Source organism: Corythoichthys intestinalis, chromosome 19, assembly GCF_030265065.1.
Source record: "Corythoichthys intestinalis isolate RoL2023-P3 chromosome 19, ASM3026506v1, whole genome shotgun sequence".
NCBI lineage: Eukaryota > Metazoa > Chordata > Actinopteri > Syngnathiformes > Syngnathidae > Corythoichthys > Corythoichthys intestinalis.
The window spans coordinates 703,530-725,136 of record NC_080413.1 but is presented as its reverse complement, the minus strand read 5'-3'; the positions used below and the strand labels follow the sequence as shown (position 1 = coordinate 725,136).

Sequence of the window (21,607 nt, the reverse complement as noted above, 5' to 3'; positions counted from 1 at the left end):
CATACTTTTAGCTAGGGATTGTACATCGCAAAAGTGTGCACTGTGATTGTGTAGAACTTAAACACAAACAAAACCAAGTGAACCAAACATAAACATATCAAAAATGAATGTACGAGATCGGATGGAGTACTAGCAGATGAAATGCTGGCGGTCAACAGAAATTGGGACCCTGGCTCCTCTCTTCCTACCTCAATCAAATCTTCCCAGGTATATTAATTAGGTGACAGGGTGACAGTGACACACCCACACACTCATTAACCCTTTGCACACCAAACCAAGTAGTGCTCAAATTCCTGCCTCTAACAATTATATCAGTGTTTTTCAAAGAGTGTGCCGTGACAGATCGTCAGGTGTGCCGCGAGAAATGATCCAATATCGCATTTTTTTTACCATCAGTGTTGTTAATCTTACTTTTAAAGAGTAATTAATTAGTTACAAATGACTTCTCCCAAAAAGTGAGTAACTCAAGTTACCTGAATGTAAGAGTAACTAGTTACTTTGCAAAGTAACTGGTGTTACCTATCATGTTTTTTTTTCATGATAAAAAAAACTAGGGCTGTTAAACGATTAGAATTTTTCATCGAGTTAATCACAGCTTAAAAATGAATTTATCGTAATTAATCGCAATTCAAACCATCTCTAAAATATGCCATATTTTTCTGTAAATTATTGTTGGAATGGAAAGAATGGATATATACATTCAACAAAATGTACATAAGTACTGTATTTGTTAATTATAACAATAAATCAACAAGATGGCATTAACATTCTGTTAAAGCGATCCATGGATAGAAAGACTTGTAGTTCTTAAAAGATAAATGTTAATACAAGTTATAGAAATTTTATATTAAAACCCCTCTTAAAGTTTTCGTTTTAATAAAATTTGTAAAATTTTAAATCAAAAAATAAACTAGTAGCTCGCCATTGTTGATGTCAATAATTAAACGATGTTCACGGTGCTTAAACCCATAAAATCAGTCACACCGAAGCGCCAGCAGAGGGAGACAAAAAAACACAAGTAACAAGTGGGCATGACACTGCGATGTCATTTTAATCTGTTTGAGCGGGGCATGTGCGTTAATTGCGTCAAATATTTTAACGTGATTAATTAAAAAAATTAATTAACGCGATAATTTTGACAGCCCTAAAAAAACTAAAACAAAAACATCGCAATCGCATCGCATTGCCATGTTTGGAAGTCATTTAATGTTGTGAATCAACTGTTAAAGTTGATAAAATTTTTGCATTAGTTCCCTTCTACTTTCGACGTGTGAACATTTTAAAACGGTTTCATCATTTAAAGAGATTCAAGTCAAGATTTTGCCGATTTAGGAGTATTTTAGATAAGTTACTTAGGTTCTCTAGGAAGGTTCACTACAACGGAGCCTTTCTGAGAAGTCTAATGGTTTAAAATGGCGTACATTGTAGGCTGTCAACTACAGTCAGGAAATCCGAACAGAGACAAAAAACGTAATGCACGAAAAAGGTACAGATTTTGAACGTACGGCGTAAACATTTAAAAATCAGTGCTCACTTGTACAAATTACGCCAAAACTGTACAACTTGACAGGTATGGGATAGCTACCCACCGTTGCAACGCCAAACCTACGAAACAGCCACACGTCACTGGAACTCTCCAGAATGAAGGAGAAATACTCGCTTTCATTCATGGATGCACACATCTAAAGAGGGTTTGAGCATAGGCAAAGTTTGACTTTTGGGGCATGGGGGGGCCCCAATATGTTGATGACCCCAAAACGCAGTGTCAGCAATAAAATTAACTTACAAGAATATTTATAATAATAAGTTGACAATGAGCGTTTTTTGTTTCCCATCATTCTTGAGGGGAATTCTAAATCAGGCTGCTCAGGCAATACTTTTCGACAAGATCGTCATCTATTGAATTTGGTATGCCTGCCAGTGTCGTGCCAATGTAGTTACCCCAGTCAAAAATGGTATCCCCTGGGCAGAGCCATATGGAGGTAGATTTGGGTCTTCATTATTCGATCAAAAAAGTTGCCTCAATTAAAAAAAAAAAAAAAAAGTTGCTTCAAACAAAACTATATATTTTCTATTTTAAAAAGTCACTTCAATTAAAAAAAAAAACAACAACAACAACTGAATGCAGAAATAAATTTGAAACTTTAAAAACCAAAAAAGAATGCTTGTGAAAGCTATTTTACTTTAATTTTTATTTCTTTTTTTTTTTTTTTTTTTTTTGATTGAAGCAACTTTTTGATTGAAGTCATGTTGATTTGTGTTTGGGCCACATTTTCGCTAGAAAATTTTTCGTTTTATTATTCAGTCAAAAAATAAGTTGCTTCAAAAAAATATAGATTTGCAAAAAGAAAAATCCCTTCAATCAAACAATGAAAATTTTCAATCATAGAAAAAAGTTTTTGAATGCAAAAAATATTTGAGATTGAAAAATTTGCATTTGAACACTTGATTTTCCATTGAAAAAGTTTTCTTTGATTGAAGCAATCCTTTTTGTGTTTGGGCCATATTATGATTAGGACATTTGTGTCTAAATCATTCAATCCCCAAAAAAGTCGCTTCAACCCCCAAAAAAATATTTTCAATCAAAGAAAAAAAAAATCAATTTTAAAATATAAATTATAATATTTTTAAATATTATAAATTATATGCAAAGCAAATTACTAATTCTGACCCATTATGTTTTTTTGTTCATTAATTTTTGTTGCAGTTTTATTTCTTTACAACTTGTGTGTATATATATATATATATATATATATATATATGAAAGTCAATTACATGCAATGACACTTTTCAGCCACCAGGGGGGCCTCCCCTCCCCTTAAAATCCGCTTATGGGTTTGAGCTAGTTAGGCTACAAGAAAAATTCTCAAAGGAGACTAAACACGGCTACTTTTTGGGGGTCATTTATTAGAAATTAAGATCGTTTTATTTTTCATGGTCATGTAAAATCTGATGTCTTATTTCAATAGACCAAAGTTTTTTTTATTGTACACACTTATTAAAAATGTCAATTTTATTTTTCCGCATTGCATTTGATACCAATTCCCATGAGAAGAAACTCATGGTCCACAAAATATTTTATTTTTTAAAATGTCATTACATTTAAAATTATATACATTGTTTATTTCCCAGGGCAAAATACAGCTCCAGAACTCGATGTCATGACTAGCTGAGCCCGAGTTGCAAGTTCCACTTGCTTAAGCTGAACTGTTAATGCTACGTAAAATGACACCGTTGTTCTCATTTTATGATTAAAATGTACATTTGTTGTTGGGCTCTGATAAAATTGCTAATAAAAATTTTAAAAAAAGGTTTTTCCTCATCGTTGTGCATTTTTAGTGTGGTGCGACTTATACTCCAAAAATCCCCCAACCAGCACTCGCTAATGACGCTATCCCCGAAGGGGGGAGGGAGAAGAAAAAATACTGCCAAGCAGAGAAGAACGGCGGGTGCATGGCACCCAAGTGGACTTTATTTTTACATTTTGTATTGACACACGCTGCTCGCTGGAATGTCCCGTAAGAGAGAGAGAAAAAAAAAAAAAACTTTCGTACTAAGTGTGAAGTTTAACAGAGGGACTCAGAACAAAGTCCTGGAAAGGAACCATGTTGAAACGGTGACACTATTAGAAGTCGAATAAGCCGAGCGCCGCGCAACGGCGACGACGCGCCGCGCGCAAATCTGCCGACGCGGTCGATCGCGCCCGTACGCGCCCTTACCCGCTTAGAAACGCAAACACGCACGCGCATGTAGAAAAAGAGGCGAGGACGTGGACTAGTGTAGAAAAATGTCCCGGCTTAAGTCTTTGCGTCGAGGAGGAAGTAGGTGGAGCGGGAGAGTGACGCGGGGGGGAAGGGGCGAGGCCCAGGCGTTCAATCGTTGTCGTCGTCGTCCTCGCTCTCCTCGATGCCGTCGCTGTCCTCCTGCTCCTCGTCCTCCTCCTCCGTGTCAGGGATGTCCCACTGCGGATGGTTGTCCAGCACGGCTTTGGCCTCGTGCACCTCCAGCTGCGTACGGACACGACTCGTTCAGTAACCGCCGTCGACGGCAAGGGACGTCCAATCCGTCGGGAATCTCGACGGATCGGTGTCATTATTTGACAACGGCCCTTACAGGAAAAGTGACTACTTTTGGCCATTTAACCGGAACTTTAACGTACGTCATTCCTCATGAGGACATCTTTTTTTTTTTAAGATTAATGATTGTATTGTTGTAAAAAAGGTTTGCAATTAATAAGGCTTGCTAAAAAAAAAAAAAAAAATTTAAATGCAACTTTAAAGTCAACAATTTCCCTACACAAATAATCAGCAGATTTGACGGCCCCGCTCATTATTTACCTTAAGTGGTTTGATCTGGTCAAGTCCCAAATAGGAATCGGAGCGCAGGATGACGGAATATTGATAGTTGCCCGTTTTGGAAGGTGCCGGAAACTTGAGCTCCACCTACGTACAAAGGAGAAAGGTTATCGCCGGCGCCGTACGAGACGGGGACGGAGGTGACCCACCTCCTCGCTGTCCTTGAGCGTGCAGACGTGGTAGGGCATGGACACCAGGGTCTGGTCGCGCCGATCGGCGATGTAGAGCCACCACCACTCCTGCTTCTCCTCGGGGTAGTACAGGCTGTACGCGGCGTGCGTCACCTTGGACTTGGTCTCCAGCAGGGCGCGCTCTCGCCTCTGGATGCTCTGCTGCAATGCCTCCCACTCCTGCAAAACCCCATACCTGTCAAGTTGTACGGTTTCGGCGTAATTTGTACAATTGAGCACTGATTTCTAAATGTGTACACCGTACGTTCAAAATCCGTACGTTTTTCGTGCATTACGTTTTTTTTCTCCGTTCGGATTTTGTCACTGTTTCGGCAACGAGACAATGCGCGTTACTACGTTGGTTGAACGACACGAGAAAAAGTCAGAGACTCTGAGAAAGAAGAGCGGGAGTGGGAAGGAGGGAAGAGTGTTGTAACAGTATTGCAAACGCGATGCTAGGCGGCTCCAATATTTTCTGACTGTAGCAGACATCCTACAATCTATGCCCACTTAATGCTACTCAAGATATCAAATGCAAATAGAACTAGATGTGAATTGACAGACTCGGCGGTGTTAGTAAACAACCACCATCTTAAAGCAGCGGACTTCTCTGAAAGGCTCTTGTAGTGAACCTTCCTAGCGAAGCTAAGTAACTTTTTATCTAAAACACTCCAAAATTGGCAAAATCTTGACTTGAATCTATCTTCAAATGATAAAAGTTTTTAAATGTAAAAGGAGTCGCCGGCGTCCACGCCGGGAACCCGTCACTTCGGCTTTGAATGAGTGTCGTGTCACTCGCGGGCCGCCCACTCGACAGCCTGCCTCCGCGCCTGGGGATTGATATCGGGGTCCGACCAGTTTGCCGCAACAGGGCAACGTACCGTCGCGGGTACTCCGGTGAGATGCCGATGTCACACCCCCTTACCGGTGCCCTACATTCGGCTTGGATTCGACCAGAGTCCGATGGCTGAATGGAGCCCTGGAGGCCATTATTCTTGCGTCATACTTTTATGTCATTGGCGTAGTCACCTGCCACTCAAACATGCCGGAAGTAGCGTTGAAGTTGAATCTAAACGATTCAATCGAAAAAAAGTGCCTTCAAAACTGTTTCCACTTCATGAAAAAAAGAGATACAACCTTTTGCTTTTCAAAAAAAAAGTGACACTTCAATAAAAAATATATTTCATATAAAAAAAAATTATTTAAAAAAATTTATTTGCAAATGATTTTTTTCTTTGATTAAAAATAGTTTTTTGATTAAAGCAACTTTTATTGGGATTGAATGATTTAGACACAAATGTCCTACCTATAATATGGCTCAAACACAAAAACGATTGCTTCAATCAAAGAGAAGTTTCAATGAAAAATGAAGTGTTCAAATGCAAATTTCTGAGTCTCAAATATTTTTTCACATTCAAACCTTTTTTTCTACGATTGAATTTTTTTGTTTTTGTTTTTTTGCTTGAAGTGATTCTTCTTTTGAAAATATATATTTTTGTTTGAAGCAACTTATTTTTTGATTGAATAATAAAGACACAAATGTCCTAGCCAAAATGTGGTCCCAACGCAAAATTACATGACTTCAATCAAAAATGTTTCAATAAAAAAAAAACTTGACTTAAACCCCCCCCCAAAAATTCAAAGAAAAATAGTTTTCAAGTAAATTTTTAGGAGTTTCAAATTTATTTTTTTTGATTGAAGTGACTTTTTCTTCGATTGAAGCAACTTTTTTTTGGATTGAATAATAAAGACACAAATCTACCTCCATATGTACGATGCATCGATAATCGTGATAATCGCGATCATCGTCAATATCGTAGTCATGTTCGAAAATCGAATCGTAGCACCCGGAATCGTAATCGAAACAAATCGTGGGGTGCCTAAGATGGCACACCCCTAATGTATGGACGGTCACTATTTACTTAGGTTTCTTGCTTTCGCCATCAACGATTTGAAATGAAACGCCAAGCGCTTCCCACAAAGCTAAACCCACCTCCTCGTCATCTCCTGCCATCTCGTCCAGCTCTGTATCGCTCTGCTTGTCGCTGTCTTCGTCTCTCTCGCTGGGTGAGTCTTTGGCGGCCTCGCCCTCGTCCGACTCACTACCTTTGTCCGAGAGCTCCTCGTCGTCCTCCTTGGCCGCCGGCGTCCCCTCCTGCCGCGGCACCATTTAGTCACGGGTCAAAATGAAACGGACGGGGGACCCGCCCACTCTCGCGTCGGACTTACGTTTCCCGCCACGTTTCCGTTGGCCGTCTTGCTTTTGACTGGTGCCGGCGTGGCTGCCTTTTTCTTGGTTAATTTTTTCTTTTTGGACTTTGCCATCTTCTTAGCAACTTTGTTCTTGTTCTGCCAAACTTGCTTCGATTTGCCTTTACTGGCCTCTCCCTGCCGGAAAGCGGGCGGACTTTTACGGCCGTCCGATCCGTTCGGACGTCTATCGCCGTCCGTGTTCTTACCGCTTCTTCGGCGGGAGCCGCCGTCGCCGCCTCCTCTCCCGGACACGGTGAGGGCCCCTGCTCCTTTTCAAAGACCTCCTACCAACAAAGAAAAAGCAGTGTTAATGCGGGGTTTTTTTCTGCGGGTTCCTGTGCTCACAGCGCCCTCCGGTGCTCAACTACGGTGCTTCCCATTTTTCGCAACGGAGGCCGGAAATCAATTGAAATAAATTAGAGCTGGCCAACGGTTACTTATTTTAATGGCAATTATTTGAGAGATTTATTGCCATTAATCTCATTCAGTGTAGTATTTAGCATACTTTTATCTGAAACGTACTGCCAAAGTACTGGTCTATAAATGTGCAATTCAAATCTTTAACAGAGAATAATAGCATTCTGTACTGTATTTTTTGGACTATAAGTCGCACTGGAGTACAAGTCGCATTTTTGGGGGAAATTTATTTGATAGAATCCAGCACCAAGAACAGACGTCATCTTGAAAGGCAATTTAAAATAAAAACAGAAAACAAGAGGCTGAAAAAGTTAATGGTATGCGAACATTACATGACGCGTAAGATTTTTTTGCACGAATTAATGCCAGCAGCATTTGACCTCATTGTTTGTGATTTGATATTTATGTTATTTATACGTTCATAAAGAATTTAGGTGTTCCAAAATGTTAATGTGAATTAATAAGCTTCAACAAAAATGTCATTATTAAATCAGTAAAAAAAAAAATTAAGACTAGTTGGCTAATCATAAAAATAGTCGACTAATCGGGAGGAAATTAGTTGTTTGAGACATGAATGCGCCAGATTATTCCACTTACTTGAAGTTTGTAAATATTCCCATTTGTTCTAAAGCCCATACATCTAAAAAAAAATGAAGAAAAAATTGCTTTCAAATAATGTTTTGAACCATACCTATTCTTAAAAAATGTTTCTTTAGGATTAAGTATAATAATCTATTGCTTAAAATAAGGCTGTTAAGCTTATTTTCAGCTAGCTTTTTTTTTTTTTTTTCAAGAAATCTGAGTGAAATACACTTGAAGCCCTGGCAGATCATTTCACTTATTTCCAAAAGATTTACACTGAAAACAAGGGAATGTAACTAGTTTTAAGGTTTTTGCAGTGTAGTAATATGTTAGGAATGGCTTACTTTTAAAGGCATTTTTGTGCAACTTACAGTGGGGAGAACAAGTATTTGATACACTGCCAATGGGAAAACCCATTGACAGTGTATCAAATACTTGTTCTCCCCACTGTAGGTATTTACTCTGTAAGTCAGGGGTCCCCAAACTTTTCCCTTCTCTGATGGGGGGGCTGGGGTCTGTTTGTAACAGAAAAGGTGTGCAGGAGTGCCTAAATGTAAAAATGTATTGTTTTTCAGAAAGCCACAATCAAATAACCCTTTCTGGATTCTTCACGGAACAAAAGTAAATAAAATAAAAATAATAATAATATAAGATAATAATAAAACTATCAATTAAATAGATAATAACCAAATAACCCTCTCTGGGTCCTTCACAGAAAAAAGCCAGGAAATAAATAACACTATTGGGGGGGGGGGGGGGGGGGGGGGGGGGCAACTTTTGTTTCGTTTTGTTCAGGGGGCCGACCAAACGTGGCCACGGGCCGTATCCAGCCCGCAGGCTGTAGTTTGGGGACCGCTGCTGTAAGTAATTGTTGCCAAAAGTTTACCATTACACAATGTCAGACAATCCGTCATTATTTAGATGTTTGAATTTACTACTTGTTCACATTTGATGTTGAAAAAAAAAAAGCAATAAATTAAATTTTTGCACACTAATATTTTCTCTTGTGTCTACGTTAAAATTTTACATAAATCTTTTAATAGAATTATCAGCATGACATTATCAGTTATCGGTTGGAACGAGGAGGAAATTGTCGGTTGAAAAATGTACTATCGTGCGTGACTACTCCAGAGTATAAGACGCACCCTCTGCAAAAACTATGAAAAAAAAACTGACTTATAGTCCGAAAAATACGGTATAATTCAAAAGTGACATTGAGCATTTTTATCTTAATAAGAAATATTTCATGTCTATAAAAATTGACCTTCTAATTTAAATAATGAACTCTAACTGGCTCAGCCTTCAATTTTACAGAATTTGGGAGGTGTAAGGTGAGCTGTAGAGTATTTACGGACCGCCATCGGTTTCCTGGCCAAGGTGACGGTCACGGTGACGATGGAGCCCGCCGTGATGTTGCTGCTGTCTTCGTCGTCGAGGACTGCGGAGACGCGGACGTCAGTCGACGGGCTTTCCCGCGGGCGAAAACCTCACCTTGCAGTTTGGTGTCCATGCTGATGTGCGGGAAGCTCCCCAGCACGGCCATGACCTCGTCGTACTTCTCCTCTCCCAGGAAGCGGAGCATGGCGCGACGGTCCGAGTCTTTGAGACTCACCAGGTCCTGCAGGCTGCGGACCTTGTACTTCTTGGAGATGCAGTAGCGGAGGTGCTCCTCCTCGAAGTGAGGCAGTTGCAGCAGCGGCGACTTGGATTCCTGGAGGCCCTGCACGATCATCTGCGTCAACTTCATGCAGTTCTCGATGGTGACCAGCCGAGGCGCGTGGAAACCTGCGATGTAAGTGGTCAGTGTCGGGTTTAAAGCCACCGTAGATATATAACAAGATACCGCAAGACAGTTAACCGGCAGCCATCTTAAAGCAGCGGACTTCTATGGCTGGCATCGACCAGATGCCAGCCTATTGCCATTTTGGGTCTTGATTTGTCACCTGAGGCAGGACCAAATGTTGCCCACTGGGCAGTATTTTGTGACCACTTACTTGACATTTAAATGAAGTGTTTGTGCAACCCTGGGTGTTTTTTTTTTTGGAAGTGTGGGGGGGGGGGGTCACTTACAGAAGAAACTAACAGTTCAGGCTATTGACAGTTTTCAACAAGATCAAGTAGTTAACCAAAGTAAATGGTGATAGTCACATGACTTTTTTCCCCTCACTTACAGAACAAGCTGGCTTAGCTGAGGCTAATGATGGTTTTTAGTAATGTTTGTCAAGAAGTTACACTGTCAAAAGATTAAAATTTAAAATATGCCATATTTTTCTGTAGATTATTGTTGGAATGGAAAGATAAGACAAGACGGATATACGTTAAACATACTGTATATGTACATAAGTACTGTATTTGTTTATTGTAACAACAAATCCACAAGATGGCATTAACATTATTAACTTTATTTTATTATTTTCAGTTAAAGGGATCCACGGATAGAAAGACTTCGAGTTCTTAAAAGATAAATGTTAGTACAAGTTATAGGAATTTTATATTAAAACTCCTCTTAATGTTTTTGTTTTAATAAAATTTGTAAAATTTTCAATCAAAAAATAAATTAGTAGCTCGCCATTGTTGACGTCACAGGCGTTCTTCCACAGTGTCTTTAACTACGTAAGGTAGTGATTAAAATACACCACAAGGTGTCAATTGCAAGTTTTAAATTACTTAGAAATCAAGCCAATGAGTGTGTTTTGTTCCACGACTGACGCCGTAGCTCCCTGGGTCGATTGTCTATATCACTTACATTTGAGTGCTGGCTTCACAACGCACGAGACCTCTGATAGTTTGTATATTGTGACTAAATATTGCCATCCAGCGTATTTGTTGAGCTAAATGAAATGTTTGAATAGAGTTTGACCAAAGTCTGAGTAAGATTTATGTGTATTTTGCATCACTGTTTGGATTGGGAATGCCACTGTGTGAGAATAGGGCCTCGTTAATACAGATTAAAGCACTTTTTTTTTTTTTGAGAGATAGGAATATTATTTTTGTTGTGCTTTCACTTAATGATACTTATGTTTGTTGTGAAGGAGTTGCCGAAGCTTATGCCAATAAACGGCGCGGTCCAATGAACGCCTGTGTCACTCGCCTTTCTCTGCCTCAGCTCTCACGGTGCAAAAAACGGCATCATTGTAATCCGTTTGAGGCATGAGCGGGTCATTCCACGCATGCGTTAAATGCGTCAAATATTTTAACGTGATTAAAAAATTAATTACCGCCCGTTAACAAGCTAAATTTGACAGCACTAGTTTAAACGTAATTCAACTTTCTTATGACTTACAAGCGGTTTTTAATAAATCCCTTAAAGAACAAACTAGCATAGCTCAGGCTAATCACGGTGTTCTGCAATGTCTATCAAGAAGACAGTCCCATGATTTTTTTGAATGACTTACAGAACAAGCTAGCTTGGTGATGGTTTTTAACAAAGTTTGTCTAAAAGTTCAAGTGAATTAGTGACAGTCACTTGATTGAAATGTTGATTTTTCAAATACTTTTTTTTTTCTTTCAAAGAACAGGCTAGCATAGCTAAGAATAATGAAAATTTTCAGCAATGTTAGCCACATTACTGACTACCGCGGACTCACTTTAGCTAGGTTTCAGGCTGGATGGATGGAGGGAACATTTTGAAGTATGCAGTCCATTTATTGCATCACTAACGTTTATGGAAAAACCCAGCCGTTGAGTTGAAAAGTCATTGGCCATTTTAAGCGGCACAGAAAGAAAATGATAACGGCCAATGGGCTGGCTTCTCACATACTGTATGGTTCTATATACAAGTGATACATGTGGCGTGCGCTGACCTCCTCTACTGTTGGCCATCATGGTGAGCTGGCAGCCCACGTTGATCATCTCCTGGAGGAGCGCGGGACTCTTCTTTACCACGAAGCGCTGATCTGAATCCCAAGGTGTAAAATCAGCATTGGGCATACGTCTCGCCGCGACGGAGGAACGCGTCTGACCTTCCTCCAGCTCCTCGGAAACATCCATGCGCGCCAGGTGGGAGAGGACCAACACTCGGGCCTTCAGGCTGTACGGGTAGCAGAACGGAGGCTCCTTCTTCTTCACGTTGATGTTTCCCAGCTCACGGATCAACTGCGACCGGTCCAAAAAATGACTTGCTCTGCTCTTTCGCCGCCATGGACGGCGATAGACGTCCAATCGTCTGGCATTTTTTATCATTCAAATGAGTTCGTCGCTAGTAGATGTACAATCCCTTTGAAGTGGGAGGGTGGCAGCCATTTGCCGCCAGCCCTCCCACATCAAATGGATCTAGAGCCGTCAATAGCGGACCAGTTTGTGAATCATAACTTTCATCGAAAGTCTTCAATTCCCAGAGAATGCACTTCTTATTTAGTACATTTTATTGTTTCGGAAGAAAATGCTAACCTGCGGCACTTCGATGTTGTCCGTGGGTCGGATGGTGGCTTCTTTATTGCTGCGAGGGTCAAATTCGAACGCTGCCGTCAGCACCATGGCTAACCCTGGAGAGGAAAGAGAAAAATAGGTGGGAAAATCGAAGCAACCGACGCAAAGCAGGAAATCAGAAATCAACCGCTTTTGGTGCCACCGCCGACGAGTTCATTTTCAGGCCCACTTTGGACCTTTTCGTCAGATGTGCTTTCATCTTACGCACTTTTTCCATTTCAATAGTCAAACAAAGAACCCTTTTTCAAACATCATTTCTAAATACCATTTTGAACAACTACATAAAATATTGACCTTTCATGTTTTGATCCCAAAAAATACTTACGTAGATAATAGGGCTGTCAAAATTATCGCGTTAACGGGCGGTAATTAATTATTTTAATTAACCACGTTAAAATATTTGACGCAATTAACGCACATGCCCCGCTCAGACAGATTTAAATGACAGTACAGAGAATGCCCACTTGTTAATCGTGTTTTGCTGCCCTCTGCTGGCGCTTGGGTGCGACTGATTTTATAGGCTTCAGCACCCATGAGCATTGTGTAAGTAATTATTGACATCAACAATGGCGGGCTACTAGTTTATTTTTTGATTGAAAATTTTATTTAAACGAAAACATTAAGAGGGGTTTTAATACAACATTTCTATAACTTGTACTAACATTTATCTTTTAAGAACTACAAGTCTTTCTATCCATGGATCGCTTTAACAATGTTAATAATGTTAATGCCATCTTGTGGATTTATTGTTATCATAAACAAATACCATCCTTATGTACTGATTGTTGAATATATATATCCATCTTATGTCTTATCTTTCCATTCCAACAATAATTTACAGAAAAATATGGCATATTTTAGAGATGGTTTGAATTATGATCAGTTAATTTTCAAGCTGTAATTAACTCGATTAAAATTTTTAATCGTTTGACAGCCCTAGTAGATATATATGCAACTTTTTCCATTTTTCACTTTTAAATTAAACTATTTGGAAAAAAATGACATGTATTGAATGTAAAAAGGATTTGGACCATTTGAAGTGAAACAATTCATCACCTTTCGAACAAACTGCTGATTAATTTGTGGGGTGGCGTGGCTCAGTGGTAGAGCAGTTGTCCCCCGACCCAGTGGTTGTGGGTTCAATTCTCTGCCCTGATGAACTCGCCTAAGTATCCTTGAGCAAGCTACTGAACCCCACATTGCTCCTGGTGCTGCATCAGCAGTAGGTAGATGGTAAATACAAGTATTACACCATTAATTTGATCATCTATTTCTTAATTAGACGTAGGGGAATATTTAGTTTTCCTTCTTTATTTTTAATGCATAGTAGTTCCAAAAAATCGATTATTACGTACATTGCGATTCGACACATGACGATTCGATTACGATTTATAAAGGTTCAAAAACCATGATTTTCACTCATAACTTTATGACAGACACTCTGCGTGGAACGAAATTCAAGACCTGTCTGCTGCCCGGACACTGTTAACGGACGCACGCACAACATTATGATGAATGCTCCCAGTTACTGGAAGAGAGATTTACTCCTTTTTAAAAGACTGGAAAATAAATTTGTGTATGAGACAGGCCGGAACAGAGGCGCGACCGCCGGGTCCCGCTTCCGTTCATCTGCTTTTGTGCAGAAGTTATTTTTTAGAGCAAGAGGGGAAGAGAGATAGTTTGTTGCTCCTTGTCTTTCAGATGTCCAGCAGTAATTTTAAAGCATTTCAATTGAAAAATGCGTGTTGCCAAGACCTGTGTGCGTCTGTAAGAGGTGAGTACCCTCTTGTACTGTTTAGCCTTTATTGTTGTTTTTGAGATGTTACTAGTTAGCGCCGAGTGCTAAGCTAATTGACTAACGTGTATTTCATATGCAGAACGTGTAAAACCACGATTAAGTACAGTGGTAACACTTAAAACATGTGATATAGTACAGAAATCTGTTGTTGCAAATGCTGCTTGGGAGCCGATAGGCGTGTGTGCGCGTGGGCGGGCAGGGAGAGAAGAAAGTAGCTGTAATAAGTGTATGTTTGGCGGTGTTTTTTTTTATGTGCTCTGCAATAAATGCCACAAGTTAAAAGTGATCAAGAGCAGTTGTGATTTCCACCTGTCACTCCAACAGTTGCAAAAGGGAGGTAACACCATGAAAACAAAGTATATTGGTTAAAAGAAGTCTTATTTCTAAAGACACTTTGTTTGTGTCCAGAAAATGTGGAATTCATTCCACCAGTGTAAATTTTATAGAATTGTTGAGAGAAATAAGTACTCCCTTTCAAATGGTTAATGTTTTTGCACTTTCTTGGATAAAATAAATAAAAAAGCAGCTTAAGGGCAGCTTTTTGTTGTATGGGCATGTTTCCATTGTTCCTGTTGAATCATAAGGATATTTTAAATAAATAATGGACATAAATTTGTTTGGCTATTTTTTTTTAAATCAGTAATGTACGATGTATCGATAATCGTGATAATCGCGACAACCGCGATCATCGTCAATACCGCAATCATCGTTCGAAAATTGAATCGTAGCATCCCGAATCGTAATCGAACCGAATCGTGGGGTGCCTAAGATGGCACACCCCTAAGCACAGTACTTTTTGAAATACATTTTAAAAAACTGTGTTGTTGCTTTTTACTTTCAAACACCACTAAACGTAAGATATGACTTTTGTTTGTTTTGTATGTCGATGAATTTGATCGCTAACTCTTATTGGGTGATGTCCTACCACATTTACACACTGACAAAGGAGGAGAACACGTACGCTTCATGTTCATGTTGGGGGTCTTGTACATAAAGTGCATGAAGAGCTGAGTGGTGTTGATGAGGATCTGGTCCCCGCTGTACCGGATGGAGCGATACCACCACGTTCCCTGGAGGAGCGGCCAAACCTCAGTGCGGCAAAACCACAACGTGCATCTCTACCCGGGCGACGTGGCCGCTTACCACCACCACGGGGAGGATGACCATGAACGCCAAACCGTACACCAGCAACACCTAAAAGAAAGGAGAAAACGTCTCACTTTTTATTTGTTAGAAGTCATAGCTTTACTGGGATGAGGAAAAGAATAATAAGCACCAGCATTGAGTTCTTCTGGTCTACAATCCAGGCGGGCAGGGCGATGCCGAAACTGGTCGCTGCAAAGACAAACAGGTTTTCGAACCGCTCCGCTCTCAAGTCCTTGACGGACAGAGTATTAGGGCCACGCACGCTAAGAAAAAAATAGGCCTGGTCCAAACTTGACCAGATTCAAATTGTTTTTCGTACTCGCGCGTCGAGAGACGGAAAGGGCTAAAGCACACGAGCAATTATCCAGTTGTAATATCATCAAATTCAAAATGACAGGAAAAAAACGACCGCTTAGCATCATTTGACTTATTTGGTGTAATATGACCAGCTTAAAAAGGCGATATTACAGGATTCAAATCTTTTACCAGATCAAAATGGCAATATTACTTCATTTACAAGATTAAAGTTGTGGTATTACACTTTCAAGAGAAGACGGAATATTACTTGGCATGACTTTACATTACGGCTGTCAAAATGATCGCGGTAACAGGCGGTAATTAATTTGTTAAATTAATCACGTTAAAATATTTGACGCAATTAACGCACATGCCCCGCTCAAACAGATTAAAATGACAGCAGTGTAATGTACGCTTGTTACTTGTTTTTTGATGTTTGGCACCCTCTACTGGCGCTTGGGTCCAAATGATTTTATGGGTTTGAGGACAATGAGTGAGCATGGTGTAATTATTGACATCAACAATGGCAAGCTACTCGTTTATTTTTTGATTGAAAATTTTAATAAAAACATTAAGCGGGGTTTTAATATAAAATTTCTATAACTTGTACCAACATTTATCCTTTAAGAACTACAAGTCTTTCTATCCATGGATTGCCTTAAGAGAATGTTAATGCCATGTTGATTTATTGCTATAATAAACAAATACAGTACTTATGTACCGTATGTTGAATGTATATAGCCGTCTTGTGTCTTATCTATCCATTCCAACAAGAATATGCAGAAAAATATGGCATATTTTATGTTTGAATTGCGATTAATTACAATTAATTTTTAAGCAGCAATTAACTCGATTAAAAATTTTAATCGTTTGACAGCCCTACTTTACATACGTCCGTAATTTTGCATACGTGATATCACGAGATTGCGTCATTTAACCTAATGCTTGCCCTTCCCAGTACGCAACGAGAAGACGTAATATTAGGTTTTATCCGTGCATATTACATAATGTCTTTATTGTTGTCATATCACACATAAAATTAGGTCAATATTATGACTTTCATCTCTTTGTTCGTCGTCGCAAAACGTGGATGGAAGAGACTTCGTTTTAACGGAGGCTGCGCAGCGCTACATCTTGTGATACAGTAGTATCTTGAGACAGAAAATCTTCCGTGCTCAAAAATTCATTTTTTAAATTGATATTAGGAAAAATGGATTCAGCGTACGAGAAATATTACATACTGTAATACATCGTTCCCGCGTACGGCAAAGCAACTACGTTTGACTATACGTGAACAAAGGAAATACACACAACACAATGACAAGTATATGAAACAAAAGAAGAGAACTTAAAGCCGGCAAGCAATAGCCGCCCACGTTAGCTGGTCTTTTAACACCGTGTTTGCTCCAGTAGTCATGCGTTCACGTCTGTAGAACGAGCCTAAGAAATTACTTAGTCTACTTCAGCGCTACTTGAGGCCGACAAAGCGTTCAAAATGATGACAGCCAATCAGAGGACATGAAGGCAAATAGGGCTGCAGCTATCAATTATTTTACTAGTCGATTAATCGATGAAGTAGGTAGTTCTAATAATCGAGTCATTGGATAAGGAACATAAAAAATTGAAATACCTGAGCCTCAGTTTTAAGAAATAAATAAATAAATGTGGATCTATGTACAACAAAAGAACAATTGGCTAAAGTCCGCTAGCTTAAATGCTATAATATGCAAAGGTTTTTTTTTTGTTTGTTTGTTTTTACTACAATGTTCTTAACAAATGGTCCAGACACATATCCCCACAAAAAACCTGCCAAATATACCTATAAACTAAATTACGAATGCATTAAAAAAACATTAGCTCAAACAAAACTTAGCTTATGTTGGTCTTAACAGGGAGCAGCTGGATTCAGCCACATGAAATGAAGTAGACTAGAGGGCAGGGTATCCACCCAAATCAATAAAACTAAATGCAAACACTTTGGAAAAAAAACCATGACAACGCCACTTTAACAAAACAAATACTCAAAGCAGCAAACTTTAATTCAAATATTTTTTACTTTTTTAATACTCGAGTTAATTGGTTGTTGCAGCACTGAAGTCAAATTTAATGCGGTGTTTTACAAACAATTAGGCCATTTCTACGTAAAACGCCATTCATTATACCCCAAAAAAATCATGATACAAAAGCCACTCCGGAAACTACTCATTTCAAATCTTGAGGTACCGCTGTAATAGGTAGCGGTGTATAATATTATGTCTTTTGAGTTGTAATGTTCGGACTTTATCATCGTAGAAGCCCTTTTTTTTTCCGCGTACGTGTGGCCCAAATATGCTGTCGAACAAATCAAACCCGCAGCCCAAAACTCACCGCCGGGACCGTCCGGGTTGCCGTAAATTTCCCAGTTTTTTCGGGACTGTTCATTGGTGAGACTGCCGGCAATCAAATGAGCAATTTAGTCAAACTAGACTGGCGCTAGCGGCTGGAAGGGAGCGGCACGTACGCGGCGTAGGCTTTGGCGATCCTCATGAACATGGCCTCGTCGCCGCCTCTGTCCGGGTGGAATTTCAGCGACAGCACGCGGTACTGCTTCTTGATTTCCGGCAGTGATGCGCCCTGGTAATTTGACAGAGTTACTGTGTAGTCAAAGTTTCAAAAACAAAACAAAACAAAAAAATTTTAAGCAACTCTGGTGATAGATATTGTCACATTCTGAATACGGAATAGGACAGCAGAAAAATGCATTGGTGGTTGGGAAAAGGGGGCACGCGCAGATTTACCGGGTCCAGGCTGAGGACTTCATAGGGATTATACTCCTGGTACTCCCGGTCCAATTTGGACACCTTGTATGCCAGCAGCAGGAAGATGGCCCAGCCAAACATTAAGGCAGTTTTCCTGAAAAACATACAAAACACCATTTTTGATCACAAAAGGCTCTTTAAGTTCCATGGACCATGATAGACGATAGCGGTGTGCCCCCCCCCCCAAATCGATTGTTAGATGCGTCGAGATTCGACACGTGACGATTCGATTACGATTCATAAATGTTCAAAAACCGAGGATTTTCCCAAATAACTTTATGACAGCCGCCAGTAGCGGAACGAAATTTAAGACTCGGCTTTAAGACACAGCTGTGAATGGCCACAGCTGGATTTTTTGGTGAGTTTATAAGTGTAACATGGTAATATAACAAGGGTCGCAATGCAGAAATCGCAGACATCAAGGAGTGGTCGAGATTTTGTTTTTAATATATTTACCCTTTTAAACATTTTTTTCAATTTTTCTTTTTTAGATCGATTATTTATCATCTAACATATTGGAAAAAATGCGAAAGTAACAAAAAAAAAAACTACAATTAAGCGATAGTTATGAGGTAGATATCCGTGACTTTTTTCGAGACACCATTTTTTTCATTGTGACGTCATTTGTTTAAAAGTTTAAATATGCGAGTGAATAATTTTTAAAGTGTTTTTTTTTTTTTTTAAACAAAATATTAGACATCAATTAATGATTCTAAGCTAAAAATGACATTTTGAATAATAAATATAATTAATTACCTTCGTTTTATGGCTGGGTTGAAACAAAAGCGGTTGTGTGACGTCTGTAAACGGGGGTTTTCAGGGTAAAACGGACAAATAAAAAATAGTTCAGGGGCTTCATGCGCCATGATTCTGCTATGGCAGCATATGGACATGTTGTTCTATCAAACACAACAGTTGTTTTGCCTTAAAATACAGCAGTTTCTTTTAAAGAGGAGTGCAAGAGCAAAAACTGCTTTTTCAGTCTTGTCTTGTGTTTTCCGCCATATATATGTATAGTATTTAACATCTATACCAACCTGTTAATATGCAGTATATGTGTGTTTATGAGGAAAAGCTATATGAACGAAATTTGTTATAGCTAACCTATACTTATAGCTTGTAGCTCAAGTGAAATGTGGCGTCTACACGGTATTTGTATACCTGCGTGTATTGTGCATAGTATTGTGTATAGATTTTGGGTGACATACTGCATATCGCGACAGGCTTAAGTAGACGTCCACTCCATTGAAGTGGGAGGGTGGCGCGGATGAACGGTCATTCATTGACCGTCAGCCCTCCCACTTCAAACTGATTGGACATCTAGCAATGTCAATGGCAGCCACCGAGTAAACGGCAGATGATTTGACATTGATCGGATCATATTCCGTAGTGAAATAAGCTAGTTAGGATTTTGTTCTATTGTCAAATCATTGACTTTGATGGGAACTTGGCCCCGATGAACGTTTTCACGTGTCTGCAGTCAAATGAAATGAATTTATCATTCGCAGACGTCCCATCACGTTTGGGTGCCATTGACGGAGCCGGAAAGGCTGGCAGGGAATGCCAGAACGACAAAAAGATCGTCCTTCTGCACCGACGCCGATCTAGTCACGTTTCGTCTAAGCGTCCCGACGCCAAAATAGCGTGAGAAGAATCTAATTTTAGCCACTCGTCCCTTAGACGGGGGGGCACGACAAAAGAGATCAAAACAAAATCGAACGCTTTGTCAAAACGCCGCTATTCGGGGACGGGACTCACTTGAGTGTGGGGACGATGCTCTGCTGGGACTTCATCAGCCGGAGCCGGTACCACAAGCACCTGCTGTGCACTCGCCGCAGGCTCTTCAGGCGCAATTGCTCTACAAAAACGCACCAGAGAAAAAGCAGTTGCTTTATCGAGGTCTAACTCGTTGGCTCCCAATCAGTCGCAATAGATGTCCAAATTTTGGGGAATGGGAAAGGCTGCAAAGGGTCAAAATGGCAACTCTAAAGTTAATATTCTCACATTAAGTTGCCATTTTCTCCTTTTTTTAATGAGTAAATAGGCACAATAGTGAATTTCAATTTTGCCATTTTACATTGAAAAAGGACAAATAAACACACTCTCGCTTGACTTACTATTGATCTATATTCAGTATTCACTCATTGGCTGCCATTGACTGCGATAGACGTCCAATCCATTTTGACTGGGAGGAATGACGGCGATCGGATGACTCCATGCCAGCCATCCCAGTTGAAATGGATTCGAAGTCTATGTCTGTTAAGGCAGTGAATCCATTCGAGAAAAACAGGAGATTATTTCCAATTTAAACAGCGGAAAATGCATAAAATGAGTATGGTCCGTTCCAGGTTTTGTCAGAAATCAAAACAAAAAAAATGTTCACATTTGTTCTATTGAAGAAAACGCAGATATTTGCAAACGTATGACTTCGATTAAACTCCTGAGATAATCAGTTGTGCCAGTGACATTAGTCCAATTCGACAGGCTACTAGTCAAGTTACCATTTACCACATAAAGTGTAGTTGTTGTAGTAGTGGACAGACGAAAAGACAGGTAGCCAGCAAGCCAGAAATGTCAAAACAGCAGTGGTAGGCAATTGTTGCCAAAACGCTACTAGTGCGGACAAAGAACCTAGGAGCGTACCTAGCTTAAGCTAAAGGCTCCCGAATAAATGCTCAAGCGGCTTCCCGTGGCGTCAACCAACAGGCTGGCTTGTTGGGAAGAGATCCCACTAGCTATAGTTAGCCCGAGCGAGCGAGCGACGTCGGGGCCTTACCAGCATTCTGATCTCGCGGCCAGAGGTAATAGGTGGCCGGGATCACAATGAGTCCCACGAATGACGTGAGAAAGTAGAAAAATGTGTTGCCGCTGTCATCGTACTGGAACTGCTGGCCGGCCATTTCGTCGGTGGCGGCGCCGTCCGGGTGTCCAAGCTTCTCTGGCCGCCGCGCCACTCACTCACTCACGTCCCGTCGCTACTAGCCCACCGACTGAGTGCTCGTACCTGACAGGACCGTTAGCTAGCCAGTTTAGCATCCGACCGAGAGGAGCTGGGAAGCATACGTGGTGTACGCATGCGCAAATGGCCTCCTCCTCCTCCTCTTCCTTCTTCTTCTTGTTTATTGGCAGTTTACCCCTCGGTACCATTGGGCATTACCGCCACCGACTGGGTTGACGGTTTGGTACGAGATCAGTCAGTTCCAGCCTAAATTTATTCTCTCCTGACAAACAGTGAAACACACCCAGAGTAAAGACTAGGGCTGTCAAACGATTAATATTTTTAATCGAGTTAATCACAGCTTAAAAGTTAATTAATCGTAATTAATTGCAATTCAAACCATCTCTAAAATATGCCATATTTTT

The 21,607-nt window shown here is 40.1% G+C and overlaps 1 protein-coding gene across 1 annotated transcript; it reads right to left on the bottom strand.

The window, feature by feature from the left end:
• Positions 1-3,437: 3,437 nt before the first annotated feature.
• On the bottom strand, positions 3,438-21,329 carry sec63 (SEC63 homolog, protein translocation regulator). The gene is made up of 19 exons (XM_057821998.1): positions 21,021-21,329; positions 20,003-20,102; positions 18,224-18,338; positions 17,947-18,059; positions 17,814-17,875; positions 15,280-15,338; positions 15,147-15,197; positions 14,965-15,073; positions 12,167-12,261; positions 11,740-11,872; positions 11,581-11,673; positions 9,269-9,562; positions 9,133-9,215; positions 6,985-7,062; positions 6,755-6,913; positions 6,519-6,680; positions 4,505-4,705; positions 4,338-4,442; positions 3,438-4,007 (listed from the first exon to the last, which is right to left on the bottom strand). Exons 1-19 carry the CDS (start codon positions 21,142-21,144, stop codon positions 3,873-3,875), a joined length of 2,271 nt encoding a protein of 756 aa, XP_057677981.1. The 5' UTR covers positions 21,145-21,329; the 3' UTR covers positions 3,438-3,872.
• Between the last annotated feature and the right edge of the window lie 278 nt (positions 21,330-21,607).